The 26,437-nt window shown below is 51.8% G+C and overlaps 5 protein-coding genes across 5 annotated transcripts; 4 read left to right on the forward strand and 1 right to left on the reverse strand.

The window, feature by feature from the left end:
- Nucleotides 1-416: 416 nt before the first annotated feature.
- Nucleotides 417-2,393, forward strand: A1O9_02865 (transcriptional activator SPT8; the record flags this gene model as incomplete). Its single annotated transcript, XM_013408436.1, has 1 exon — nucleotides 417-2,393. The coding sequence occupies one exon, from the start codon at nucleotides 417-419 to the stop codon at nucleotides 2,391-2,393; it is 1,977 nt and encodes a 658-aa protein (XP_013263890.1).
- A 383-nt stretch (nucleotides 2,394-2,776) lies between these two features.
- On the forward strand, nucleotides 2,777-4,213 carry A1O9_02866 (uncharacterized protein; the record flags this gene model as incomplete). The annotated part of the gene is made up of 1 exon (XM_013408437.1): nucleotides 2,777-4,213. One exon carries the CDS (start codon nucleotides 2,777-2,779, stop codon nucleotides 4,211-4,213), a length of 1,437 nt encoding a protein of 478 aa, XP_013263891.1.
- A 1,135-nt stretch (nucleotides 4,214-5,348) lies between these two features.
- Nucleotides 5,349-7,600, forward strand: A1O9_02867 (murein transglycosylase; the record flags this gene model as incomplete). The annotated part of the gene is made up of 2 exons (XM_013408438.1): nucleotides 5,349-7,405; nucleotides 7,459-7,600. The coding sequence occupies 2 exons, from the start codon at nucleotides 5,349-5,351 to the stop codon at nucleotides 7,598-7,600; spliced, it is 2,199 nt and encodes a 732-aa protein (XP_013263892.1).
- A 2,581-nt stretch (nucleotides 7,601-10,181) lies between these two features.
- Nucleotides 10,182-12,324, reverse strand: A1O9_02868 (uncharacterized protein; the record flags this gene model as incomplete). Its single annotated transcript, XM_013408439.1, has 3 exons — nucleotides 10,182-10,345; nucleotides 10,401-11,075; nucleotides 11,196-12,324. 3 exons carry the CDS (start codon nucleotides 12,322-12,324, stop codon nucleotides 10,182-10,184), a joined length of 1,968 nt encoding a protein of 655 aa, XP_013263893.1.
- A 10,313-nt stretch (nucleotides 12,325-22,637) lies between these two features.
- Nucleotides 22,638-23,215, forward strand: A1O9_02869 (uncharacterized protein; the record flags this gene model as incomplete). Its single annotated transcript, XM_013408440.1, has 2 exons — nucleotides 22,638-22,894; nucleotides 22,945-23,215. The coding sequence occupies 2 exons, from the start codon at nucleotides 22,638-22,640 to the stop codon at nucleotides 23,213-23,215; spliced, it is 528 nt and encodes a 175-aa protein (XP_013263894.1).
- Between the last annotated feature and the right edge of the window lie 3,222 nt (nucleotides 23,216-26,437).

Below are 26,437 nucleotides of genomic sequence, written 5' to 3' on the forward strand. Positions count from 1 at the left end.
TACAACTCAACCCTCAAAGCGTAACAAGCAGCCGCGCGGTTTGACCAATGCCTGTAATCTATTGTGGGATGGAATCGTCATTACAAAGCATCATCCTAGTTAGGACAGAGCCTTAAACATATGGCCTCTGTTCGTTATCTTGACAACAAATGTGGTCGTTCACTACCAAACTTAGAGAACTGACGATTGCCGTCCTGAAGACATAGACTTATCACAAAGTCGGCGCAAAGTATATCCGATGCCGAGATGCGCAAGCTACGCTATGACCAACTTTGACTAGCTTGGTTGAAAGGTGCCACAACGTGCCACGACTTTCAACTACTCGTTAGCTTCTGGCGTTTCTCGATTCCCTTGTTGGTCTGGATCACTTCTCGAGATTTTCTTCGCGGATTCGAGGCATGTAAACTAGCTGCAACATGGTGGCCTTTGATGAGGATGATGACCGTGATGTGCTCGGGTCTCAAGATGGCAGTTCTGACAACGATGCCGATGAAACCATGAGAGACATTGATGATGGGGACGGAGACGGAGATATTGATCAAGATGCCGATGGCGACCTAGACCCAGATGCCGATGGCGATCAGGATGGAGATGGAGACGGCGATGGTGATATGGATGGAGAAGGTGACGGCGATGGTGAAGGCGACGAAGAAGAGGATGCTGAGAGCCAATCTGGTGGCAGTCAGCCCTCCGATAACGAAGAGTCTGGAGAGCCAGCAGCGACCCAGGATGGCACGCAGCAATCATCTTCTGCGCAGGGAGATGCTTCACGCGGAACAGCAGCTCAATCTAACATCCTCCCTGAATTTCTTGAAGCTCTTACTTATGACATTGTCCCTACCATCGCAGCCCCACAAAGTACATCTATTAACGCTGTCTGTGCCACATCTGACATGCGATGGGTTTTCACGGGTGGTTCAGACGGTTATATCCGGAAATTCAACTGGGTTGATTCAGTCAATAATAAGCTTGCTCTTACCGTTGCACAGCGACATCCCTTTGTGGACAGTGTAGTGAAGGCTGGGGTTCTCATGACTTACTGGGAAAATATGGACGCGAGACCTGTGGCAAACCAAGCTTTGTCTCCTGTTTACTCACTCGCATGTCAAAGTCAGGCTCTTTGGCTGCTTTCTGGTACTTCGTCTGGAGCTATTAGATTGCAATCTATCAGACATGATGAAGGCCGAGAGATCGCGCTGCTGCGGAAGCACACTTCTGCAGTCTCCGTGCTTTCATTGTCTCATGACGAAAAGAGCCTCCTCTCGGGCAGTTGGGATAAAACCGTTCTGGACTGGGACCTAGAGACTGGTCAAGTCAGAACAGCATTTGGTGCACGTGCCGGACAAATTTCTGCCATTGAAAGTCGACCTATGTCATCTCTGCCTGTGCCCGCTGAGCTAGGAGAGGTGGCCCCTGTCAGCGGAACGTTTGCTTCAAATGATGCAAAGCCTACCACAAATGGGATCAAAGCGGAGGCCTCCAGTCGAGCCGCTTCGCAGGGAGTTGTAGCTACACCGGACTCATTATTTGGCGATGGTGGAGACGACGACTTGTTCGGAGACGGCAACGTGAATATGACCAATGGTAGTGACCTGAACGACGTCTTTGGCGGGGAAGACGATGAACTGAGTCGGGCAATGACAAGCGCGCCACATCCAGAGGAGTTGGTCGACCAAGTCATGCAAGACTCGACAGAAAAGCCGGCGGCTACGGAACAAGAAGGCCAAGAAAGCAACAACTCTCAGGATGTCACGAACGAGGTGAACGGGATCACAAGCACTGCTGAACAACGATTGACGAACGGGCTTGCTCACGCTGAAGACCTGGAAAAGGAGCCAATGAACGAGGGAAGCAATCGAGATGAGGACGCACCTCCCACATCTGACTCAACCTTCCTCGCCACCTCAATCGACGGAACCATTCGTGTCTGGGATCGTAGACAGGCCGATCCTGTTGCACGGATTCTGCCTCGAAATACACCACCTTGGTGCCTCAGCGCGTGTTGGTCCCCCGATGGCAATTTTATCTATGCAGGGCGAAGAAACAATACTGTTGAAGAGTACGACCTGCGGAAAGGATTGAAAGGGCCCGAGCGCGTGTTTCGATTCCCCAATGGGAGCGGTGCAGTCACATCGGTAAGGGCTATGCCCAACGGCCGCCACCTCATTTGTGCATCTTATGATATCCTCCGATTGTACGATTTGAAAGATTCCCAAGCAACGAGATCCACTGTTCCGTTTCTAATAGTGCCTGGTCATCGTACAGGGGTTGTTTCACATCTTTATCTCGACCCGGCTTGTCGATTCATGCTGTCAACAGGGGGTAATCGAGGTTGGGAAGGAGCATCGACCGAGGTGTTACTAGGCTACGAGATAGCAGTACCCAATCGATGAGGTAGCCAAAGGCAACACAAGTGCTTCACAAAATCAGATCAGGATGAGTCGCCCAACGAACAACTGTACAAAGCAGAGCAGCGTGAACTCCTTGTGAGCCCGAAGGGGATAAGCGTTCGCCTTGTTCCCTTGGAAGACAATGCACGGATGGGAAAGTGTGCTACAAAGAAGCACCATGATAATTTTGTCTTGCATCGACTTCTTTGACCAAAGCTTTATACTCGAACGATGAGCACCCTGCCTTCTCGACGCATCGACTATATATAAATAGTCCGTTGAATGGTGCACGAAGGCAGTGAAGATCCTTCCATCATACTACAAACCTCAGTACTGCGAATACTTCTTGGAGTCGGCAGTACGCAGCGATCAAGGTCACTTTCAAGATGCCAACTTCTCATGGAGTCACGGTGTCAATGCATAAAGAAGGAGGTGGCTTATTCACCGAGTTTGACACCCGCAATCTTCGCAGTTCAGGTGCTGCCGGCCAGGTCATCTCGAGCATGGTTCTATGCGAGGACAACCAGAAGTTTACCATCAAAGTCAAGACGGCGAGGACGCTCCCGCCTCTCCAGACCAAAAGGAAGTCTGCGCACGATCCTTTCCGCATACAGGCGAAGAAACAATCTGACGGTTCAAACGTAAATTCTGGGCTGTCTGGTGCGGACAACGGGTTGAGGAAGAGAGAATGGGACGACGAAGGTAGAGAGCGTCTACTTGTTAAGGTCTTTATTGATGGCAACCCCTGCGCTGAATGCGCATCAGTGGTAACATTGGGTGACGAGAGGGTCCTTCGTGGGCGCTTGGGTCACGATGCCATAGGACGTATGGTGACAAAAGATTGGAGTTTCACATCTGTCGGCATTGAGCACTTGCTACGAGGCATGACGATTAAGCGCGAGGATTGTGAGATTCCGACTGATGCCCATAGTCGTGATCTCATTGAATTGCAGAACCAGCTGAACGGCGACATCTTGGGAACTACGAAACCGAAGTTGGCTCAAGGAATTGATGTTCAGGTTTCGAGAGTCCGCACGCATGCTTCTCGTACGGTAGGTTCTTGCTCGAAATACGCCGGCGACTATCCAGACCGCGCTGACAATCTGATTGAAGGTGATATGACACACATGGCTGGGGTCGTTGCATCGTCCAGAAGAGCAGTTTTACCTATCCGGGTCCACTATGAGTATGTGGACGAGAACGAGAAAGTTTTTGTGACATTTCGCTTTCAATACATGGCCAAACAGAAGCTTTATAATCTCGGCTTGTGTCATGAGGATGGAAGACCAACAGGGCAGAAGCGGGCAGACAGAATATCAGGCTTGAACTTACTGCCGCCCACCCTGAAGAGAAGTCTGGGAACCTATCAGGAGGAGTCAAATTCTACACCTCGAACGCCAGCAACTCCAACATTGCGGGCAGCCGCTAGACCTTACGTGCCAAAGTCGCCGCCGCATGTTCCCAAGCGCTCTTTGAGAAGTGGCCTGTCAGGAAGTACAAGCTCATATGCTGATACCAACAGAGACGACCGCGGTGTGGAACCGGCTGTTGGCGCTGAGGAAGGTCCCCGAAAGCGTCCAAATATTTCGAATCAGGGCACACAATTGACATTCAATCTCCCTGTTCGACGAAAGATGCCTCACCCAACAAAGGATGCTCAGGTGAAAGGAGAAGTCAAGGGTGTTGTTGAAAACTGTGAGCCACGTGCGAATTCAGCTAATCCGGTCCTAGGTGAGACTATAGCCAACCCAAAGAGTGGAAAGAAGGTCATCTACTTTGGTTCAGATACGTATAACATCCTCGAGGGCCCAGACGATGAGTAAGCGAGCAAGGCGGGTTTGGACGGCAGTGACAGAGACTGAAGTGCCTACTGCAACCCCAGGCAACATGGGGGTCTTAGCTGATGTTGAAACATAAAGCCTATGTACTACTGGATACATATTGCGTATTTAGATTGATTAATACACCATTGCTGAACATCGAATACTAAAATCTTCCATATCAATTTCAATGCTTAGACTGAATAAGGCAATGAATGGCCAAGGCGACTGGGGTGTGCGCTTGGCTTGGCTTAGCTTGCGTGGACGTGGCGTCAGGACACTGTTTCACCTGGGTAACCAACGAAGATCCCTGTGATGCCCGGCGCCCACACTAAGTTGAAACCCCTCCAGTGAGTCCATGACGAAATCATAGGCACTTGTTTTCTTTCTTTCATGACCTTGCGATACAGATACAGGACGAGTACTCGGCGCGTAGTGACATGTATTGTCGACTGTCTTCCTTTGTGGAATCAACCAAGGACTGAATTACTAACCTACTCAGTGCAATCAGATTCCTTTCATTGTCAAACTACTCCGTACGACCCATACGAACGGCCGAGGGGCCTCGCATATTTCCCATGTCCTTATGGCTGACGGGCGATTCAACAAGGCTAGACCAATTGTCCATTGAGATCTCGCGTTTCAGCCCGTCTTTAATCCCTCCCTACTGTAGTACTCCGTACCAGTACCGGTTGGTTGCTCGGGCTGCGCCCCCCCTGGCACTAACTTGACACTACTGTATGCAACCAAGAATACCTCCCAGATTTGCAAGCTTTTTCTGTTGTTTCTCCGTATGGAGTCTGGACTGACCTGGTCGGAGTCCAGTATTCTCTCTGCGCCTCAACACCACCGCTACGGACTACCACCACCACTACCACCAGCATCAGCCTTCTCGTGCTCCTCCTAACTCCTACCTCACTCTGATACCTCCTATACACAACATTCAACCATTCCCTCCATACGCATGCCTTATTCTCACCCTCTCTCTACTCAGCATCACGCTCGCTGACACTGCCGCCCCCTCGTCCAATCCTGCGCCCCTCCAACTCCGTCCTCCCGTCCTCCCGTCCTCCCTCGATCGTTGTCCACTTCACGCAAGGGCCCTCGCCGCCCCGGACGCATGCAGTGCCATCCAACGATGGCCCCGGGAAGGAGTTTTTCCTTTGAAAACGAGATTGACCAAAGGTCACAACCTCAACCATATCACTACGACCAACAATACAGAGATTCGCCTGCCCGAGACATAATCTCTCCACCTCCACAATACGCTACCCACCAGGTCTCTCCACCTACTTCACCTCCAACACGTCCTGTTCAACCAGACACTCGACTGCTCAGCGATCAGTCTCCTTCTCGTCGGGCCGCACCTACACCCTACGACGATATCCCACCGCCTCCTCCCCCGCCTCATCGCGCCAGCCCAACCAGGCTGGCGCGTGACGACTCTGGCCACCCACAACAGTACAATCGTCCTTTCTCGGAAGTGACGACCGGCATGGACAATTTCAGCGATCGTGCAGAGGGAGGTGGGTTGACCAGTGTGGCACAAGGAGTGGCAGACCGTCATCCTCGTGACAGTGGCATGGATGCTGTGCGAGAGATGCCTCAGTCCTATTCTCCCTACAATCCAGGCTGGCCCCGAGACAACTACAACCATCATGCCCCGCAACCGCAACCGCCTCCCTCGCGATTGCCCATGTCTGACCGTAATTCCTACGGCTCTTCCTTTGCTCTTGCTGCCGGAGCTGCTACTCCTGGAACCATCACTCCTACCAGTTCTCCTGGGCCCCGGTCTGATCGCTTCTCTGGTAGAAGTATTCCTCTCGAGGACTACCATTCCAATTCCAGTCATCCCATGGCCTACCCAGGCTACCAAGACTCCCCTTATCAGAATTCCTACAATCCTTCCATGAACTCCTCAAACATTATGCATCAAGCCAACATCAACCCCAACAACATCCTCGACGACGGTGACGACTTTCCCACTCAACGGGATGACAGTGGCCCGAACGCAAATGGCAGAGGTCCTGCTGGTCCTGCTGCCGCTGCCGGAGGTGCTGGTTTTTTCGGAGGACTCTTTGGTCGCAAGGGAAGAAACGTCACTCCCAGCGGTACATACGATGCTGTCGGAGCCGGTTCCAAAGCCGAAAAGAGTGCATGGTTGGCCAGCCAGGCCAAGGGAAAGCGTAACATGCGACGCTGGGTCGGTGTGGCCATTGGTGCCGTCATTGTCCTTGCGCTGGTGGGTGGTATTGTGGGTGGTGTCCTCGGCACCCGAAACTCAGATGGTGGTGGCTCTTCCAGCAGTGGTAGCACTAATAATGCAGACGATGACACGGCGGCCAACGGTGATCTCGACCTCAACTCAGCCGAAATCAAAGCCCTGATGAACAACCAGAACCTCCACAAGGTCTTTCCCGGTATGGACTACACTCCGTGGGGTACGCAATACCCTCTCTGCCACACTTACCCTCCTTCGCAGAATAACGTCACTCGCGACATGGCTGTTCTTGCCCAGTTGACAAATGTTGTCCGCCTGTACGGTACCGACTGCAATCAAACCGAAATGGTCCTCCACGCCATTGACCGTCTCCAACTAAAGGACATGAAAGTCTGGATGGGTGTTTGGATAGATACCAATCAAACCACCTCAGATCGTCAGTTGGCACAGATGTACAAGATCCTCGAAGACACAAAGGACCCAGAGTCCATCTTCAAAGGAGTCATTGTCGGTAATGAAGCTCTGTACCGCGCTGGAGAGGACAAGGCCCAATCAGAAGCAGAATTGATCGACATTTTGACCCATGTTAAATCAAACTTCTCTGACAAAGGATACAACCTACCCGTCGCTACCTCAGATTTGGGAGATAACTGGAACGCTCAGCTCGTCACAGCCGTCGATTATGTCATGTCCAATATTCATCCTTTCTTTGCTGGTGTGACTGCCGACGTTGCGGCTGGCTGGACATGGGACTTTTGGCAAGGCCACGATGTCATTTTGACTCAAAGTCTGCCAGACATAAAGCAAGTCATCAGTGAAACTGGTTGGCCTAGTGGTGGAGGCACCGATTGCGGCGGCACTGATGGTTCCTGCACTCCAGGGCAAAGCGGTGCCGTTGCTAGTGTCGACGGTATGAATACATTTATGGATAATTGGGTGTGCCAAGCGTTGGACAATGGCACAGATTACTTCTGGTAAGAGGACCTTTGGTTTCGTCTCCTTTAAGAATACACTAACATATCGACAGGTTCGAAGCCTTTGATGAACCATGGAAAATCGTTTACAACAAAGGAGACCAAAATTGGGAAGATAAGTGGGGTTTGATGGATCCTGGGAGAAACCTGAAACCAGGTCTCAAAATTCCCGATTGTGGTGGTAAGACAGTATGATCAAGCTCGGCAGCCAGACGTCTTCGCATCCTTTTATTTACGGGAGTGCACGATCACTCTCCCAAGCACCGACACCAGACCAGAGCTCTATACCACACAACGGAGGTTCAGATGCTGATCTTGACCTTCATGCTCATGAGATTCACTTACTCTTGTATCAGTACCAGGCTATAGTCTTCCACGACCCCGCGCACACCGTTGGACATTTCACATGGAGTTTGTATAAAAGCGGGAAAGCGGCATTCTTCTGTGCTAGCAGAACTAGCCCATTGCCACATCAGCAAGCCCTGTGGATTGGAGGCTCATGTGGCGGCGGATGTGCAACCGGCACGGCACAATGAGAGTTGGGTATTTTGAAGCGCGCTGGGATCGGAATTGTATATTACTGCCACGTGGAATTCAGAGGCACAGAGACAGCAGCATGATATAGGCGCAGCGAGCGCATTAAAAGGGCATGAGCAACGAACACGAAGAGGGAAATGACTTCTTGACAGTGAGAGAATTTATTATAATCTGTATTGTCTAGAAAGTTAACCTTGTTTACCAAAGGAGTTCAGTTCCGTCTCGCTCGTTTTCCAGACATGTGTATTCCATCTTCGCGGCCAAAAACAGAGCGAAGAAGCATGGCTCGTGCAGCATGTCATGAATAACATAAAGGTCACCGACGCTGTTCACGATATTTAGGGTTGGCCAATCTTCGGGACTAGTGAATGACCCAATCATCCATCCATCTGCTGGAGGTGGGGAGTGGGCAGGCAGAGGCTTAAGTATCGAAGAAGCGAAGGGCAGGAGAAGAATTTCATAGATTAAAAAACACCCCTAATGTGTTTGGCACCTTGGACGGGGCGCGGACGGCCGGCGCACGAACGGCTGTTTCGTGCCACATACTGTACATGTCATATACAGCAAGAAAGAGTATGTTACATGTATGGACGTACATACATCCAGCAGTAAGGGGGGTGTGGGGGATACGAACGGTTTTCGCAAAAGGACCTGCCCTGAATTGGCCAAGTCTCGCGGCGGGGCGGCACTGTTCGCGGCGGCAGCGAGTACATAATTAGTTCACACGTACTCAGTATAATTAATTATATAGCTTTAAGCAGTCTACCCGGCGCATCAACGAACGATGACGATTCCATTTTCCCGAGTCTGCAGTACGGAGGGAGTTCGGAGCACACATCTGTACTTACATCGGTACGTAGCTAGATTATCTACCTGGGGCAAGCTACAGAGGCTATGCATCACTAGGGTTTTCCCCTAGGTAGCTAGCGATCCCCAACGTTCTCAAGCCACGAGTACGGAGTGCGTAACGATGTGCAGAGACGGTCTCTAACGAGAACTTGCAGAGTCGTATATAAGGAAGCAGCATTTTTGGTCATTTTCGATCCCCCCCCCGGCTTTTATTACTCCCTCTCTTCTCTCTCGCCTCCTATCTATAGCATGAGAAAGTACTGAGTACATGTAGGGAGCCAGCTGCCGCTTCAGTTTCATCATTAACGAGCTCTTTCCCTTCCCGCCGCTAAATGCACACCCAGAGGCGTGTGGACAAGGAGATATTGAACATTGGACACCAGAGTCAAGGTATACCACACTGCTCGAAGAAGATCCCATGAAGAGGGACCAGGCGGGGGAAACAAGTGGGATGGTGTTAGAAAATCAATACATAGACAAAAGAAGAAAAGAAATAAGGGGGGTGAAAGCAAAAACCCCGTAGAAATGTCCATTCTGATTTGTGAGAGTGAGAGTATGATGAGTGCGCCGTTGTTTGTTCGTGGTGTGAATGTTCATTTCCCTTCTTTTGTTTCATTCCATTCCCTTTCCTTGCTTCCCCCCTCTCATGTCCAATTTGCCCTCATAACCATATTCCAGTCCCTATTCCAATCCGGAGGAAAGAAAGAAAGAAATAATGTCCTCCTCAAGAATTCAAGTAGTCGCCAATGCAGCACAAATATGCCAGAATCATCGGAACAAATCCCAAAAGTACCAAAAAAGTATCGCTCAGGGACGGATGCGAAAAGCAGTGATAATAATCGACTGCAGCATCATTTGTCATGGATCAGCCGACCAGGCCATCCGGTCGTGGTCGAAGAGAATAAGAATGACAGAAAGTGGGACTTTCCAACATGTTGTAGACATTCAAGTCAATCCGTTTTCGCAAAGGGGTATCCGCATCACACAATATCCAACCATTATTTCCAAGCCACCACGAAGCAGACGTGATGAATATCCACGGGTACAGAGTAGGACAGCACAACATCATTGCCTTCCGCCTCTACCGAATACATCACCTAGCAGCCATATAGATCTCGTCTGAAAGAACCTAGCAAGGTTGTTTTGCTAGTGCTGGAGAGAGTAACAAAACCGAAAATCCCCAGTTATACTCAGGGGAGGATGATCAAACAGTAAACCAAACACTCGACATTCCTCGACCCTGGCGGTGCTTTACGTTCGTGAGAGCTTAAATGCCAGCCCACAGGTAATGTACATTCGAACGAGGTTAGAACAGCTTCAAGGACAATGCTGCTGAATACCCAGCAAGAAAGCAGCTCGAGAGTGAGAGATGGTGATCAAGATAACGCCTTTAGTTCGATGCAGCTGTTGGCGGTGTCAACGGTTGTGTCACGTTGCTTGTTCTCTCTTGCCACTTCCGCTTGCCAGGTCGGGTTTCCAAGTGGGCAGGAATGGTAGACGGCTCCTGGCCTGCGGCTAGAAGAGCGCTCCGTTGTTTGCCCCTGTAGGCGTCCACTATAGAAAAGTCAATCTCAAAATAGTAACTTTGGATGTTGTGCAGGTCACTTACAGGCTCGAGCAAGGAAGATAGGACGGCCTGAGAATACTCGGCCCTGTCCCCACGCCATGCGGTATCCTAGTTCATTAAGTTTTTGTTCCCGACTACGCTTGCTCCTCGAAATTTGCGGTACTTCAACTTCGGCCTCACCGTCACTGGCTGATATGGGAACGGCTGTCTTGCCCACAGTTGGTTGGCCTGCATCCACTTCGTCGCCTTCATCCACCCAGCGATCACCGCGAGTGGTTTCCGGACCAATTTGCATCTGGACCGGGTAGTAGGCGCGTGGAAAGACCGAATTTTGCTTGCGGTATGAATCAGGAATTTCGCTCATTTCGATCTGATCGAGCGTGACCTTGACTCGAACACGAGCACTTTTCTGAGTGTCTTCGACCAAGATAAATTTCCGTCGTTTTCCCTCGGGCAATTCTCCGAAGAGCGCATTATCTTCTTCATCCTTTTCATCCTGGTCCTTGGATGCCATAGCAGCATTGCCGCCAGGTCGCCCAAGATGATGCAAGCCGCCCTGCATTGATGGAGCCATGGAAGGAGCTAGTGAAGTTGGCACAGCGGGATAATTCTGATAGCCAGGGAACACATGGCTCTGACGGATATCATTTGGGCTGGCCATGTGTTGAGGTGCTGTTGGTTGGCGGTATCCGTGTGGGCCTGTGTTGTAAGTCGGAGCTAATTACAAGTTAGCCGTGTTATCAATGCAGATATTAGCATTGTCAAATGGTGTGGGCTATTCTCTGCGGAGAGGAAGCTTCTTCAATTGTTCAATGAAGGACGAACTTTGAGACATACCTCCAACGCTCTCTTGCCCAGTGGGGGACACGTCTTGGGGGTGATGGAGGATCTGGGACGGAGCATTTGACAGAGGACCAGGGGGCCTTGTGCTTGGAGCTGCCATTGAATTTGGACCAGGGAGCCCGGTGGAGACGGAGCCAGCTGATCCAGGTGCTTGACCTGCGCTGGAAGCGGACAACTTGGAACGATTGTTCATTTTCGCTTGTCGTCTCACTCGTCGACTTCTCAGACGTGGATCTTGGTTGCTGTTCCTCCAGCTATCAACAGCTCGTTGAATCAATCCTCTCTTTCCCCGAAGACAGGTATTTAATTCTGCCAATGCCCATCCAACTTGGTTGCATTCAGTCTCGTACGCCAAACGGTTTCCTTTGTACTGCTCTTTGGGTACACAGGCACGTGGATAAACGCAATTTTCGGACTTGAATTCCTGTGATAAAGCATTGGCGTCCACCGATTCAACGTCACAACGAATAGTATACTCCATTTTGACACGGTCTCTGGAATATTCGAAAGCAATCCATTGAACTCCATTACCGTCTTGACGTACTACTAATGGAGTGGTTGCAGGAATTGGCCCAGGGGCAGCATTTGAATTCGGAGGAGCATTAGGAGCTTGCTGATTCTGCTGTTGTTGCTGGGCGTGGTGCTGCGCAGCTTGCTGGAGAGTCGAATTTGGCGGAGCAGGCCCAGGATGTTGCTGTTGGGGTTGCTGCTGCTGCTGCTGCTGTTGTTGTTGTTGCTGCTGCTGTGGGATCATACTTGTTCGTGCCTGTGGAGTTTGCTGGTACTGTTGGTTTGCCTCAGACTTGAGTCTGGGGCTGCTCGATATCGTCGAATGATGTGGAGCGACCTGACCTTGGGAAATCTGAGGAGTATTGGATTGATAGGGCAGCATAGGCTGAGAATTCATTTGATGCTGCTGAGTCTGTGCATGATGAGTTGAATACGGTGGCTGGTGCACCTGGTTCATTGACGGATACTGTGGATAACCATAAAGTGGCTGACTCAATTGTGAGCCTGGCTGTCCATACATTGGCCTCCCATGGTCGTGCGTTTGAGGCGAAGTGACTGAAGCCGGAGAATTCGATTGTGGAGTGTTATAGATCGGAGGGTAAGGCCTCTGCATGGTTGTTGCTGCCATAGATTCGGGTTTTTCTGGGGCACCAGTCAACCTGTTGTCAACTCGAACCCACGACCTAGACTCACCTGTCGAATAATACGGTGCGCCGCCGCTGTGCTGACTACGAGGACTCGGATTTGATGTATAATAGTTTGGGCCGTCGTTCGGGCCCTGTTGGGTCTGGAATTGCGGGGGATTGTTCAGGAACGGAGACTGAAGACCTGATTGTGGCGTATAGACGTTTGGCGACGGATATGGCTGCTGTTGCGGTTGACTGCTACTCAGCGTTCGCGACTGTGCTTGCGGTTGCGATGGTTGAATGTGATGCACAGGAGCAACGTTCTGGTAGGGTTGTGTTGTGCGATGCTGCATTGAGGGTCCATTCGTCAGTATAGAACTCGTTGATAGATGGAAGTGAGGATTTGCGACAACCAAGTAGCAGAGTCAACTCGCAATGAAAACAGAACGTTGATGGACAAACAAGGATAAAAGAGGAAACAGGCGAAGCAAGATCAAGCCTGATCTGTTGGCGAGGATCTCAGTAAATGGGGGCCCGGGGGGGGGGGATTGGTGGTTGGGATCGCCATTCTCGCTTGAGCCAGGCAGGCTCGAAGTGGAACAACCAGGGGACAGCAATGGGGAATGAATGATCAATTGGGAGATGAAGAGATCTGATGCTGATGAACTGGTAAGTCCAAGACGAAACGCGCGTACTGAATAGCTCAACAATGGGTGCCCAAATTGATCGTTCCTGGTTTCGCGGCCAGGGGGTTTCATTGGCCAGGACTGGGGTGGATTTGAAGAGTGAACAAAGGCGAGAGACCTTGCGCAACAAAACGAAGCCAGGAGAGGCCAGGATGCAGCGAACGAGCAAGGCTTTAAAACGGGCTTGATTGTTCAAGCCGGAGCCAGGGCAGGCCAGGGCAGATTTTGTTGGATTTGAAACGCTTGATGAATTGCATTGGAGGGGTGAATGCGGGCATGTGAAAAATGGGTAAAGGCAGCCACAGTAGATTGGACATGGGGAATGGGTGACAGGGGGATGTTGGGTGAACGGGGGACGAGAATTGGAGCTGGGACTTGGGCATACCATGTACTAGACTGTAGCCGCAGCGTGGGCGGGCCGGATGCTGAATAGGCTGGGTTGGGTTGGTAGAATGGAACGGGGATTTGAAGGAAATATGCGCTTCTATGTAATGTGGAAGAAGGGCCAGGATGGATGCAGATGGGTTGATGTTATTTGCATTCAGAAAAGGCAAACGCTGACAGGGAGTCGAGTTGGATGGAGCTGGAGCTGGAGCATTGGTGACGGGGCAAGGACACGAGGGAGATGAATAAAGGGAGACGTCAGACGTGGCGGTGCAGAATAGAAGACGGGCGTGGTAAGGGCGACTCGGAGTGGCAGGTAGTGGTAATAATGCAGCGCAGTGCAAACGGTCCGAGTTAAGTCGTGTCGTGAGCAAGTCAAAGAGAGTGGACGAAGAGAACAAGTTTTGGCGACCGCAAGAGATGGAATAATACAGAAAAGCCGAGGGGCAGGCAGGGCCAGACAGGGCAGGGATGGGATGGCTTTGAGTTGACTTTTTGACGGTTGGTGCAAAGCCAAAGCTAGAGAAAGAGATGAGCGATGAGTGGATTCGCGGTTTCGAAACTGGCAGTTTGGCCATCAAGTGGACCACAGGTGCGGGAGCTTAGAATAACGGAACTTGGGGCGGGCAGGTCATAGATGGACCAGGATGGCGAGGGGAGCCAGGGGAGCCAGGATAGCCAGAAAGCCGAGAAAACCTGGAACTTGGGCTTTGTCGGCGGGTGGGTCGGTCGGTCGGTCGGTCGTGGATGGTGGACGATGAAAGGTTGGATGGATCATGGGTGGATCACCGAATGGTCCAAGCGTCAGGGTGGACGACACCTCCCAAGTGAAAGACGTACCGGGAACAAGACCCGGCCCTGAAAAGCCCGCGAGAGCTGACAGGAGGGAGGGGGAAGACAGACAGGAGAGATGACCAGGACCATCTCAGTGATCCCGGGATGGACATGGTGGACATTGGACCGCCAGCAACGACCGAAAAAAGCTTCAACGGCCTGACCGGGGTGATAGCGGATTTGCAAATGACAACATCACGACGCACGACAGGACAAACTGCGAAGAGTGGACGGGGGGGGCGGGTGGAGAGGCTTGAGGGTGGATGGTGGATGGTGGATGGTGGATTGAAAGCCTAAAGGCTGGATGGTTCGACTTACTTCGGGATCACCAGGACCACTACTAGGGCCAGGATTACTAGAGCCAGGGCCAGGGATAGCCACGGGGACCTGACCAGGGTGAGAGACGTGGCCATGGGCAAGCCCCAGCGCCTGAGCATGAGCCTGGGCCTGTGCGTGTACAGGTGCTTGTGCTTGTGCTTGTTCTTGACATGGCTGTTGGTGTCGGGGGTGCACCTTTTGCTGTTGCTGAGGTTGCTGGTGCTGGAGCTGGTGCTGGTGCTGGAGCTTGTGCTTGCGAGATGACGGCGAGGATAAGGCAGCAGTCGAGGAGCCATGGCCGCCGCCGGTGGGGGGGAAATTGGGAATGGACATGGGCATGGAAGCGGACGTGTACGCAACAGGGGCGCCGGCGGCCGAAGCCAGCATTGGTGCAGGTCCAGGTGCAGGTCCAGGTGCAGCCAGGTGTGCAGTTGGATGCAAGGTCTGCTGCTGTTGAAGGGCATACAGCGAGTACGGTGATTGATGCGGCTGACACGGTTGAACGCTGCTCGAGCTCGGGTTCAGGCTATTGATACCGCCCGCATTTGCAAGGGCATGGGCGTTCCCTTGTGGTAGCTTTCGTTGAGTTCTGTCCGAAGCGACGGCGCGCTTCTTGCCAGCCATGGCGTCGGCGGGAGGCAGGGTAGGTGAGGGACCAGATGCAGCAGGGAAGTTGGAAGGGTGAAAGCGTCGAGATCGCAGTAGTCGGAGTCGCAGACGAGCGCTTGTCGCGTGTTGACCTGTGAGGAGTGGAGAATGGGGAATGAATGTTACCAGTACTCGGACTCGTAGATGAGAAAAAATAAACCTCGAAGATTAACGGGGCCGAGTCTTCTGCAGGGTGATAGGTGTATGGGGTATGGATGCGAGAGTTCAGTATCAGAAGCAGAGGAGAAGCACAATTAATTCAGATGAGGAATAACCAATTTCGATCTCGATCAAGACGAACACTCGTTGAACTAAACGAAAGTGCAGGAGCTACACAGGCTACAGGCTACAGCAGACAATCATTGAGGACTGCGTACTCCGTACTCGTGATATCAATGCAACGGTAATGGAAAGCCCGTCGATGATTCTCGTCTCATTACGAGGTCCGACACATACCTTGGCAGAATCCAGGGCGAAAAGAAAGAGAAATTAAGAGTCAGACACGCAGTATTCAATTGCCGCGGGAGTCCCAGACGGTACCCGTATTTGCCAGACTGGACGACCAGTGAGGTACTTGCCTCATCTGCCATTTGCCACTCGCCATTTGAGGTCCAGTGTCCGGTGCTCACTAGTACCTCGTACTGAGGCAGGTGCGAGGTACCAGAGCCTCCTCGTACGAGAAGGTACGCAGGACTGATGCTCTCCCGGTTCTCGTCGTCAGCCTGACCTCCGATTTTACTGCCATACTACCGTCGTACGCGTACCAGCCAAAACTGTGGCGGTACCCCGTACAGACGGATAGACCACGAGTCCACGACTAACACATTCCACCTCAAGTGCGTCTCCTACTTACTCCCCGCTCGTGGTTTGCTTCCTCCAAAACAGACTCTTACAGTAGTCTATACTGCCGACCAGAAAAGTGGGCTGGCACAACTACTCGGCAACAGGCTAAAGTTTGGTGACGGTATGAAGCTGCGAGGTGGATGATCCCTGCTAATTTCCAATTGCCATCGCCGTGGGTTTAGCGCACAATTTCGAAACACACTCCCCTCCGGCGCCCAACGGCGCTGGCGATCACAGGCCAGGGCTGCCATGTTCCAAGCACGATCCACCATACAGGCCACCATGTTCCACAACCACCAGACCACTCCACCATTGTGCCATGAGTTTGCAACAGCACAGCCAGACCTGTCAATGCCAACCTCGCGTGCTGACGAGACTTTCGTACTCCGTACTTAACATCCTCTCGATAAACAAAATTGGAACGATTGGAGTCACCAGCAAAAGCACCAACTCAGGGAATAGACCTATCTTTTCCATTACGGGACCACCGTCTCGTCCCCGATTCCGTGTGGGAAACTTGTCACCACACTGGACCGCGTCCGGCTTAGGTGCTTCGACCTGCACCATATGTTGTGCCAATCATTTTACGGATCCTCCAACCGAGATGGTGGCGCGTTATGGTTGACAATATCGGGAAATGGATGGTGCGCCATGTCGCTCGAGGTACGCCTTAGCACGGCTGGTCCTGTGCCAGTGGCCGACGGAACAGTCTACTGCTGTGACTTACTACGAGGTACTGTCGTGGATGAGTACTCGGTACCATCAATATTACTCTCGCACCTACCGAGATACCAGGGTATCTACGGATGCTGATGAGGCTGCTATCATGGCAACATGCCTATTCCTCAAGCCGCCTGACAGAAACACCTGGTCCCAGTAACGAGTACTCCGTACTGACAATAGTTCATGATCTCGGATCTGGAGGGGAGAACCCTCGTCCTTTCCACACCCTCTTCTCCGCTTGGTGGCAAGCAAGTCTTGACTTCTTCTGCCACTGCCCTAAACCCATCTGAGGCTTGGACCCACCTGCAATACGACAGTGATTGACATGCCATGTGTGGTCCGGCGTTCACCCTGGATCTGGCTGTTAGCGCGTCGATCAGCACTTGACACCCTTTGGGCCAAGTGTCACCCCTCCTCCCGCCAACAATGGAATGATGCAGAATCATAGGAGAGTCCTGACGCATATCTGACGCAACTCGAGCCCATTGACCACAACAACATCTACTCGCTATTGGCCCTTTGTTGATGCATTCATGTTGGTAAAGGCTACACCGTCACTTGCTAAAGCCACTCTTCATGCAAGATGCCAACAACACGCTCAACCACCATTTGTGGAAAAGACATTGGCAAATCACGACAGTCGTCACCACGAGCAAAGAATACTCAGAAAATCTGGGTCAGACACCTCCCTCAACAGCTCCCGGCAAACCAGTGACTCCACCACGAATCAAGGCCCTCCTCCAAAGTATTTGGTGGCTTTTGTTGACCAGGGAGCTGCCATTGCCAAATGGAAGACCCGGTCAGTTAGCCTGTGCTGCGACCCCCCTGCCGCCCCTCCGCCTTACTCATACTTTACCCTTGTCCAAAGCCGGAAATATGTCCAAGGGAAATCTTCCGGCAGCAGTTCTTAACGACGACCATTGAACGAAATCATAGAAATGCTCAACTTTAACGCTCCATGTAAGGCTGTATACAAGCCAGTCTCTGTCTTCAGGAGCTGTTCACTTTCGTAGATAGCATCAGTGACTAGCAACTCAAGAATTCCACAGGCCCCAAACCGCGTGTACTAATCAATACGTGCAATTCCCTCTCTTGATATTCATGTACCATCCTGCCTAGAAGCGCTGGTGAAGGACTCGAGCACCACGTGCATACTTGGCTATGTTTCTGTGCCGCTCCATCCCTCGTCACAGGAAATTACACAGCGACTATTTCGAGCTGCTCAATTTTCGACTCAGTGAGCCAATGCTCCGTGCCTAGTTCCTCACGGACGGTTGTGAATCACTTGATGTCGCGAGTCTTGGGTTAGAACATATCTCTACAGGCAGCGAGCAGGTCTCCGTATTCTTTCTGATGCTATCAATGCTTCATGGGCTGTGGGACCTCCAAGTGGCCGATGAGACAAATGAATACTCCATACGGAGTACGTGATATTACAGAGTAGCGATCACGCACTGGATTGTGGACTTATTAACGATTTAACAGAGCCTCACCCATCTGTCCGTTGGCGCTGCGACAACCAAGTGTGGGCGCGTGCCGAGGGTCCCTCACAACTTCTTATGACGCGTTTTCACCTCCTTTTTGGGGTCCTGGCAGGAGGCCTTTTTACAAATCAAGAATTACTATTTCCAGATGAATAACGCTTCACAACCACTCTTTGAGGTGTTGTGGTCGTGAGTGTCGAATTCATTTAGCATCACCGTGACTCACTCACGACTCACGGCTGCTGAGTGCTCCGTACTTCATACATACCAAGTGCTCCTGTCAAGTCCTAGGTCGTCCACGGAGCGTTTCAGGCTTTGCTTACGGTGAGGTACCCTCCGGCCCTTAGATTTGTTATCTTGGTGGGCCGGGTGGCCGTCGGATAAGTAAAATGAACATCATCTCGGATGAGCAGCCCAGTATTGCGGCGTGTGCCTATGCGAAAGATTGCAGGGGCCAGTTGTGGAGAGGTTCGACGATCATCAGACAGGATCCTCTGTTGGCGAAACGAAACGCGGGAGCATCATACTCTGATACCGGTCCATCAGGGCCGGCTATGGTTCACTCGAAGATCAATATTGATATCTACTCGTAAGTCGACCGTGCTCATGATACACAGATTATTGTTGTTATGGCTGAAAGACCCAGCATGACGTAAAACACCACGATCTCCGCCTCTCGCTGAACAGGTGATCCGGTCGCACTCTGATCTCGCTCCAATATGTGGCTGTGCATCCGTGCGCTCTACTAACTTGACATGGCATTCTGCCCCGTCTCGCCATGCGCCTTTGGGCAAAAATAAACTTTGATCACACATTGCTCTCTGCGCAGTGTAAGGATCCTACAACACAAGCTTCGGGTTCCTCAATGGCAATTGGGAACTCGGAAATATGAGTGCACAGGGAGGTCGGGAGGGAGCGAGCGCGGCGTTTTAGCCTCCGGGCCCTTCTCCGCACTATGCACAGCAGAGTTGCCGCTTGCCTCTCGCCTCTTGCAGGCCGCGGCGCATGAGCAGGAGAGGTTCCATACAAAGTCGTGCTAACAAGTACACCATGCAAGCAAAAACGACTGACATTTGTGCCGAAGTGGGACCTCTACCTGGGTAGTCATAACGGGCGCGCGCAGCAAACATTGCAACTCCGGCATTCTACTCTTTACAACAATCCTTCGCCTTGGCCCATGGGGACACTGCTCCTTGGCGGGCGCAGGCACTTCCTCTCAACATATACGAGTACAGTACGGGGTACTCCGTACAGACACTTCCTTACCCACACGCTTTCTGTCCACATTCGACCAGAAAGTCAATTCACAAGCACCAAGGTGGCGAATATTGCGTTGGCGAGCTTATCTACTCGTAGATTTCGAAGCCAGACAAGACAACGCAGTGGTAACGCACGAAAGCTGAAGCTGTGTCCCGGCCAATAGTAAGCTTGACAGACTGGTTGACAAAACCTCGAGCTCGCACGAATCCTCGGCTATCTCATAAAATCCGAGTTTTTAGGTGGTGCAAGGTACCTCGTTAGAAGCCATGCAACAGTCCCGCAAGCTTTTTCCCTTGTCGAGCAGGGGGTGGTGGAGAGGATGATGAATAAATAATGTGCACGACCTCCTGACTCGTGCGTATCAAAGAAAGCTCAACGTCAATGCGGGTGGGCAAGACGATTTTGAAGGTCGTTGTGATGGATTCAGTCCTCCGTATTCCATGCGAAGAAAGAACGGTCAGGTCGGGGACCGGCGTGGCATCTCGCTTCCGGTTCGTACAGAGCATCAATAGCATGAAGAACGACGACTAGGCGACCGAGGCACATTTTACCCAGGGGACTTTGTGATATTGATTTTAGCGTTGGAGGGCAGGTGGCGCACTTGCAAGTCGCATGTGGGCGCAAACTCCTCCAAAGATCTGAACCGATCTGCTAAGACGGATGTACTCCGTACGGGAATTATGTACGTAAAAGATCCAAACCAGATCACATGCTAGTAGTCTCACACCCGATCCCAGGGTCCGAATAGACTGACTTTGGCCCAACACCTCACTCACCCCGAGGAAACAAAGATGATTATCGAATCGCGGGTTGCGTGCGCACTGTCTCGTGGCTCCTGCTCCAACTGTACGCTTCAGGAGGTCGATAATGTCCGTGTCGTAGATCGGTACGGGAGGCGTAGGCGTAGGTACGTGTTTGGTGTTGACGTAGGTAAAGATAAGAGTGCTGTTATGATACATGCCTACTGCTGGGGCCTGGCGGCACGGCTTTCTTCCCTCTCCCTGGTGGCGATCGCTGCGGGCTCAAGGGGCGGAGGGGGAGGTGGAGGTGGAAAGCACGAGTGGCTGGTCGTCCAACGCCCTGCCATGGAACATTGCCAATTAGGTGGGTGGGTTTCTTCAATAATCAACACTACGAGTATGTACAGTAGGCACGAGTAGAATATCCGAACATTCTTGCGGTACACAGACCAAGACCAACAGCGACCAACAACTACAGGATGACAACACACAGACGGCACCATTTTGTTCATCATGAGGCACCGGCTACGTTGTACCAGCATTGAATACCTACCAGAAGGGCTTTCTTTCGATGCTAATAGGTGGGACGGAATGTACAACACTCGGTGGTCGGTGTTGAGGGCAGCGATATTTTCGCGCCACCCGCCTGCGGCACACGAGGTCACTACTATGAATAGCTATCCTCTGTACAACATACCCGGCCCAGTGTTCATGCGCCACTGATCATTTTTGGTATGTAGCCCCTAAGGAGGCCGCAACAGATACGAACCACGGAGTCGGATAGCGAAGAACAACAACTGATGTCTGTAAGGAGGCAAAGAACCAGCTGGTTTTGACAGTTTCGGATATGTGCAGGGGAGGAGGGAAGGAAAGGCGGCCTTGCTCAAAATCTTTGTACCACCAGCGCTCGCTCCCTCCCTCCCTCCGAGTACGTGGTCGAGCGTCGGATGGCTGCGTGGCATTCGATTGAATCATACAGTAGGACAGTGGGTCGCTTAGTGGTCCTTTTCCCATACCCGGCTCATATCATCAAGTCATCTTTTGCTGGAAGTAGTCTGTCGGTCCAACGTTTTTGCCCGCTTCAAGTATTTATTTACTGACAACGGCCGAGCCGACAACGTGGTAAACGCGCGTGGGCACCAGGGACACGGAGCATAGGCTGGACTTTGGAACCCATGCACCCCCTCGTGCTGGGAGGGAATGCAACGTGTCGATCGCCAGGATGTGCGGGATGTGCAGGTCACGACGACGGAAGAGGTACGAGGGAACCTGGGCCCAGAGGCCGAGATAGCAAGCGGGTGTCACAGGGATTACATAACGTTAAACTTGTCTGGTCGATGATCTTCAGGTACAGTCCGTTAGTTCCTGTTCTGAAGCCAAGGCCATGGGCTCGAGAGTCAGTGCTCGGTGGCTCGAGGATCTACACTACCAAGCGAGTGCTCGTAGTGTACCAGTCAGGACTTCCGAACCAGGATTGAACGAGCGAGCTACCTTTGACGTGCATATCCGTACAGACAGAAATATCCAGAGTTTCCCCGGTGTTGCGGGCTACAAGAGAGAAACGTGGAACATGTATCCCGCCGTCAGTCACTCCAGCACCCCTCTGCGGTCCCGGCCAGTTTGGTGGGTTCTCGCAGAGTGCCAGCCTGCCAGCCTGCCAGCCTGCCAGGAACGGCGGATTGTGCTTCCCCGGCCAAACAAGGGTTGCGTGACGTCGGGAGCAGGCAACATCTACTGGAGTTCCCTACGCAGTCTGACTGTCACTGTTACCCGCCCTTCTCGCCATCGATCCGAACCTCCGGTAACGACACACATCACCGCCACCCCCCCGGGCTCGGCCGCAACGATGTCCTGTACGATTCCCTTGTGCCGAGTCAGCTGAGCGACAGCTGTCGGCGTGAAGCTACACAGCCGGCAGTGAAGCTTGAAATGCTCCAAACAAATGTCAAGTTGAAAGAGCATCGTGTCGATCTGGCCCTCTTGCTCAGTGAGGCTGATTAAGAGCCGCAGTGCAACCATTGGCGCAAACCATTGCCTCCCTGAGGCTGTTCCATGCGTCTACCTGGCAACATTACACTTCATCAAAGAATAGTATACCACGCTGGGCATTCGTGTAGGAGCATGCGTAGTTTATACTGTAGTCATTGGATTGTGACGAAGCTAAATTCCGTATGCTGCATGCTGCAAGCCACCAGATGAATAGACGGTCTTGTGCCAAGGCTTGGCATTGGTAGCTCCTGCCGTGACAACTCGGTTCGCAACCGGAAGTCGCAAGGGAAACTTCCTGCCGAATTTGGCGGTATGAGCCACCACTTTTCGAGGCGCCCTTCCCCTCCATCTTGTAAATCAACACCGTCGCCATCACCAGCCCATCACAATCATGGCTGAAGAAAATCGCTCCGCTCCACAGGCGGATTTCAATGCGCTCAGTCTCGCATTTCGTCCTGCTGCCGATGAAATCAAGAAACTACCAAACCTGCCCGCAATTGCTAGTGGCGAAAGCATTCTTAGTGAGCTTCGGCAAATGAGAAACGAAACTAGAGAACAATTCGCCCGTCTTGAACAGCGAATTACAACCCGTCTTGAACAGCGAATTACAGCTTCCCATCAGGGTCTTCTTACCGTCCTGAGCACAATGTAGATATCGCCCTTGGATTCATTCACTATCACCATACTAATTTGTATAGCGATCTCAACAGTGCCGCCCGAGTCCAAAATACCTATCTTTCTAGTCCATCTGATCGGCTTTCGCCATTCCTCAACCCATTGACCGGCGCTATCATTCCTACATTTCCTACTACACCTGCAGAGATTGGGCGGATGGCGGAGCACGATGTGGATGCTATCTTACAACAGCTGGGTCTACAAGCTGCTCCGGCTGCTACAAGTCTAGCAATGAAGAAGAGACGATTGAGAGTGCACATTGGCTTGAGATCACAAGTTGAGACGAGTGCATAACAAGTCTAGCAATGAAGGAGAGACGATGGAGACTGCATATGGGCTTGCGATCGCAAGTTGAGACAAGTGCATAAAGCCGCATTGTATCAATAGATTACCATTCGCCTTGTATGATATGGGGTAGCCGGTAAAATGCATGCGCCGCGGCGGCGTCTGAATGGGAGGTTGATTCCCGGCAACACCTTTACGGATAAAATATATTTCTTTCTCAAACGATGCCGTGGCAGACTTCTGACAGCTAACCGTTCTTGTCTGGGAAGAAATTTCTTCAACCACCCCAATAACTGACTGCTGCCAGCTCCGCTTCTGGAAGGTCATAACGCAGCCCTATGCATCCGATTCCACAGCCCACCTCATATGAAGAGGGCCCTACGAGAGGTCAGATTCCGAGGGTGATCGATGACGGGCTCCATGGAGAAATGCGGGCGTACGTTCGAGACGCTCGAGCTGTCGCTTCAGCTCACACGTCATGGAGTTGACGCGTGATGTGACGGCTATTCTTATGAAGATCCGAAACTGCCATCTCGACCCGAGAATTGCGGTCAGATTGAAATTTGGTTGTGAGTTCCGGGGATATGCACACCCTGCCCATCCTTTCCCTAGCCGGCAGACGGAAGCCTTCTGAGCTTGTCCATGATGTCTTTACGACCATTTTAGTACGGAGAACAAGGCCCTGAGGATCTGGACTCCGTATGTCGTCCTTCTCCAAGTCTTCTCACCGCAACTTGTTTCCTTTCCCCTGCATCCGTCATCCCGCGGGAGTCGCTCGCTCGGGAAAAGGATGAAACATCATAACGACTGATGGGGCCGATTTAGAAACCACTCCTCGAGAGGGAAAATTGTGCAGGGTGTTCCGGATCGAGCCAAGCCCTTTTCTCTGGAGGACCCATGGCACCATGACATGTCTCATGAATGTCAAATATTGCGCCGGAGACCCTTCTTTCGTCAACTGTCTGCTGCTCTTGAAAATACTCCTGTGGACATTACTTGGGAGACCAACTGTCACAGTGTTGTCGTCACTGCTGAGAAGCATCGGCTTCTTCAGCTCATCACTTGGCATCTCGACATGTCCTACCGCTCGCATAGCGCTAGCTACGTCGATTTGATCTCATCTCATTGACAACATTATCCGGAAAGGGCCAGCTATTCTCCTACCCCCAGCGGAGATCTGGACGCTGTTGTACCATCTGAGTTACAGGAATCCAACATGACAAGATCCTACTCAGCTGAAGCTTCCCAACGCATCCCCGCCCCTTTCCAGCGCGCATCCAAAACCTCCGAATGGGAAATAATCACATTGTAAGGCAGCAATCCTTCCAGTATCAGAGGGCGTCTCGGGTCTACACCACTCCAGGTCTTATATCCTGGCGGGCTCTGCGGTCTGCGTCCATCATCCATTCTCTGAGAAGTCTTTCCCCAAGACCAGCTCGCCCCTGCGCCACTAGTGCTCGATATTATCGAAAGTAGGAAACCATGATGTACTACCACAGGTCACCATGCAAAAAGGGCAACTGGTCGGCTTGGAACCTGCCTCAAGCAAGGAGAGGCCATAGACACAGTGCAAACATAAGGAAGCTGAATTGACCTATGTTGGTGCCCGATTTCCACCAAGAACAGTGTTCTCGCTTCGAGCTAGCCGGACCGTATAACCCTCGTGGTGAGGTGGGAAAGTCAAATCGGTTAAAGCCTGAACCTACGATGCTATCTGCGACCAGAGATTTTCGACTGCAATATTCAATAGCGCAAGCAATTGCTTTAAGTTGTACTATTGTGCCATATGCAAGCTACTCATCTGCACCTGCCATCCTGTGATTTGACAACAAGCGAAGGCACCACCACAAGGTCCCATACCTAGAATCACCGGCAACAGACTACTGTCCACTATTCTCGCTACCGGCAGAATGACACCGGCAGCGAAGCGAAGCAAGCTACGTGTAGCGGGAAGGGGCCACGCCGAAAGTTGCCCCGACGAGCAGGGCACAGAGAGCCATAGCCATACCATACAAATAACCATGATGAGCTTTCGAAACAAACCCCGATACCGATGTTCTTCTAGCACCGCCCTATTTCCGACTTGGTTCGTGTTCGATTACCAAAAGGTCGCTCTGGCTATTTCCCCATTCCACCCGCGCTCCTACTTCTGACTAACCATCTGCCGGCATGGACTACTTATCGCTCGCGACCATTCATGGGAGGGCAGGAGGAGCAATGCCGACGATGTCGCGGGAGAGACGTGTGGTCGGAGTCGGGCAGCGACTCGAGACATCACTACATACATACTCCTTTCTCGTGGGCAGTGCACGTGTGCTGAGAACAGCCGATGGGACCTGGTCTGGTCACCTGAGGCTTCTAAGGTACCATCATCGCAAGCACCCGGTAAGAGGGGACTTCGTTCCGTGCAAATTCTCGGAAGTCTTCATCAGTGTTTCGCTACGACTACCGTGTGGGGGTTCAATGGCTTTCCTCCCTTCTTTCCCTTGGGTGGATTGAATATATGTACAACTTTCAGCAAGTCCACACTATATATATCGCGTGCTTATACGCCAAAACCCCATTGGGATGGGGACCGGCCGGGGATTCCGAATGCCCTCGGTTTTTGGGAGCTTTTTTGGGCCATCATTTAGATGGTTTGCTGGGCTGAGATATTCCCCAATTGGGTAATACCTCGAGCCCGATCAGGGAATATCTCGTTCTTGCTCAATTGAGTATTTACTGAACCCCCATGGCGGAGGTAACGATGGTCACCATCGGCTCGACGCGAGCAGCCGACTGTCAATGGAGTCTTATACTGATAAGTAGACAAGATTTCCTCACGCATGTGCAGTTGAAGCAAGCGACAGAGAGCAGGACCGAGCAATCAGTCAGCCATTCATTCATTCATTCATTTGTAGTGCGGAGGAAGGAAAAGAAGCAACTATAAACGACAGTGGTAGAAGGAGATGATTACATAAAAAGACTCGTCAAGACAGACCGCAGTAACGAAGGTCCTAGGTGCTGGGTTGTCTATAATGGAAGGCAAAACGACACGGTAGAAGTGAAGTTGTTTCTGTTCTGTGGGTCGAACTGGGGCTGGGCTTGTGAAGAGCCGATGAATGATACATCGCATGGTGTTGGTGCTGTAGTCCTCAAAGGTTGGTGATCCATCGCCCTGGGAACCGATGCGAAAGACATTTGATTTGAGGAATTGAGAAGGGCAAAAGACTGCGCAGATAGGCGGTAAAG

The sequence above is a fragment of the Exophiala aquamarina genome (genome assembly GCF_000709125.1).
Source record: "Exophiala aquamarina CBS 119918 chromosome Unknown aczIA-supercont1.2, whole genome shotgun sequence".
NCBI classification, from domain to species: domain Eukaryota; kingdom Fungi; phylum Ascomycota; class Eurotiomycetes; order Chaetothyriales; family Herpotrichiellaceae; genus Exophiala; species Exophiala aquamarina.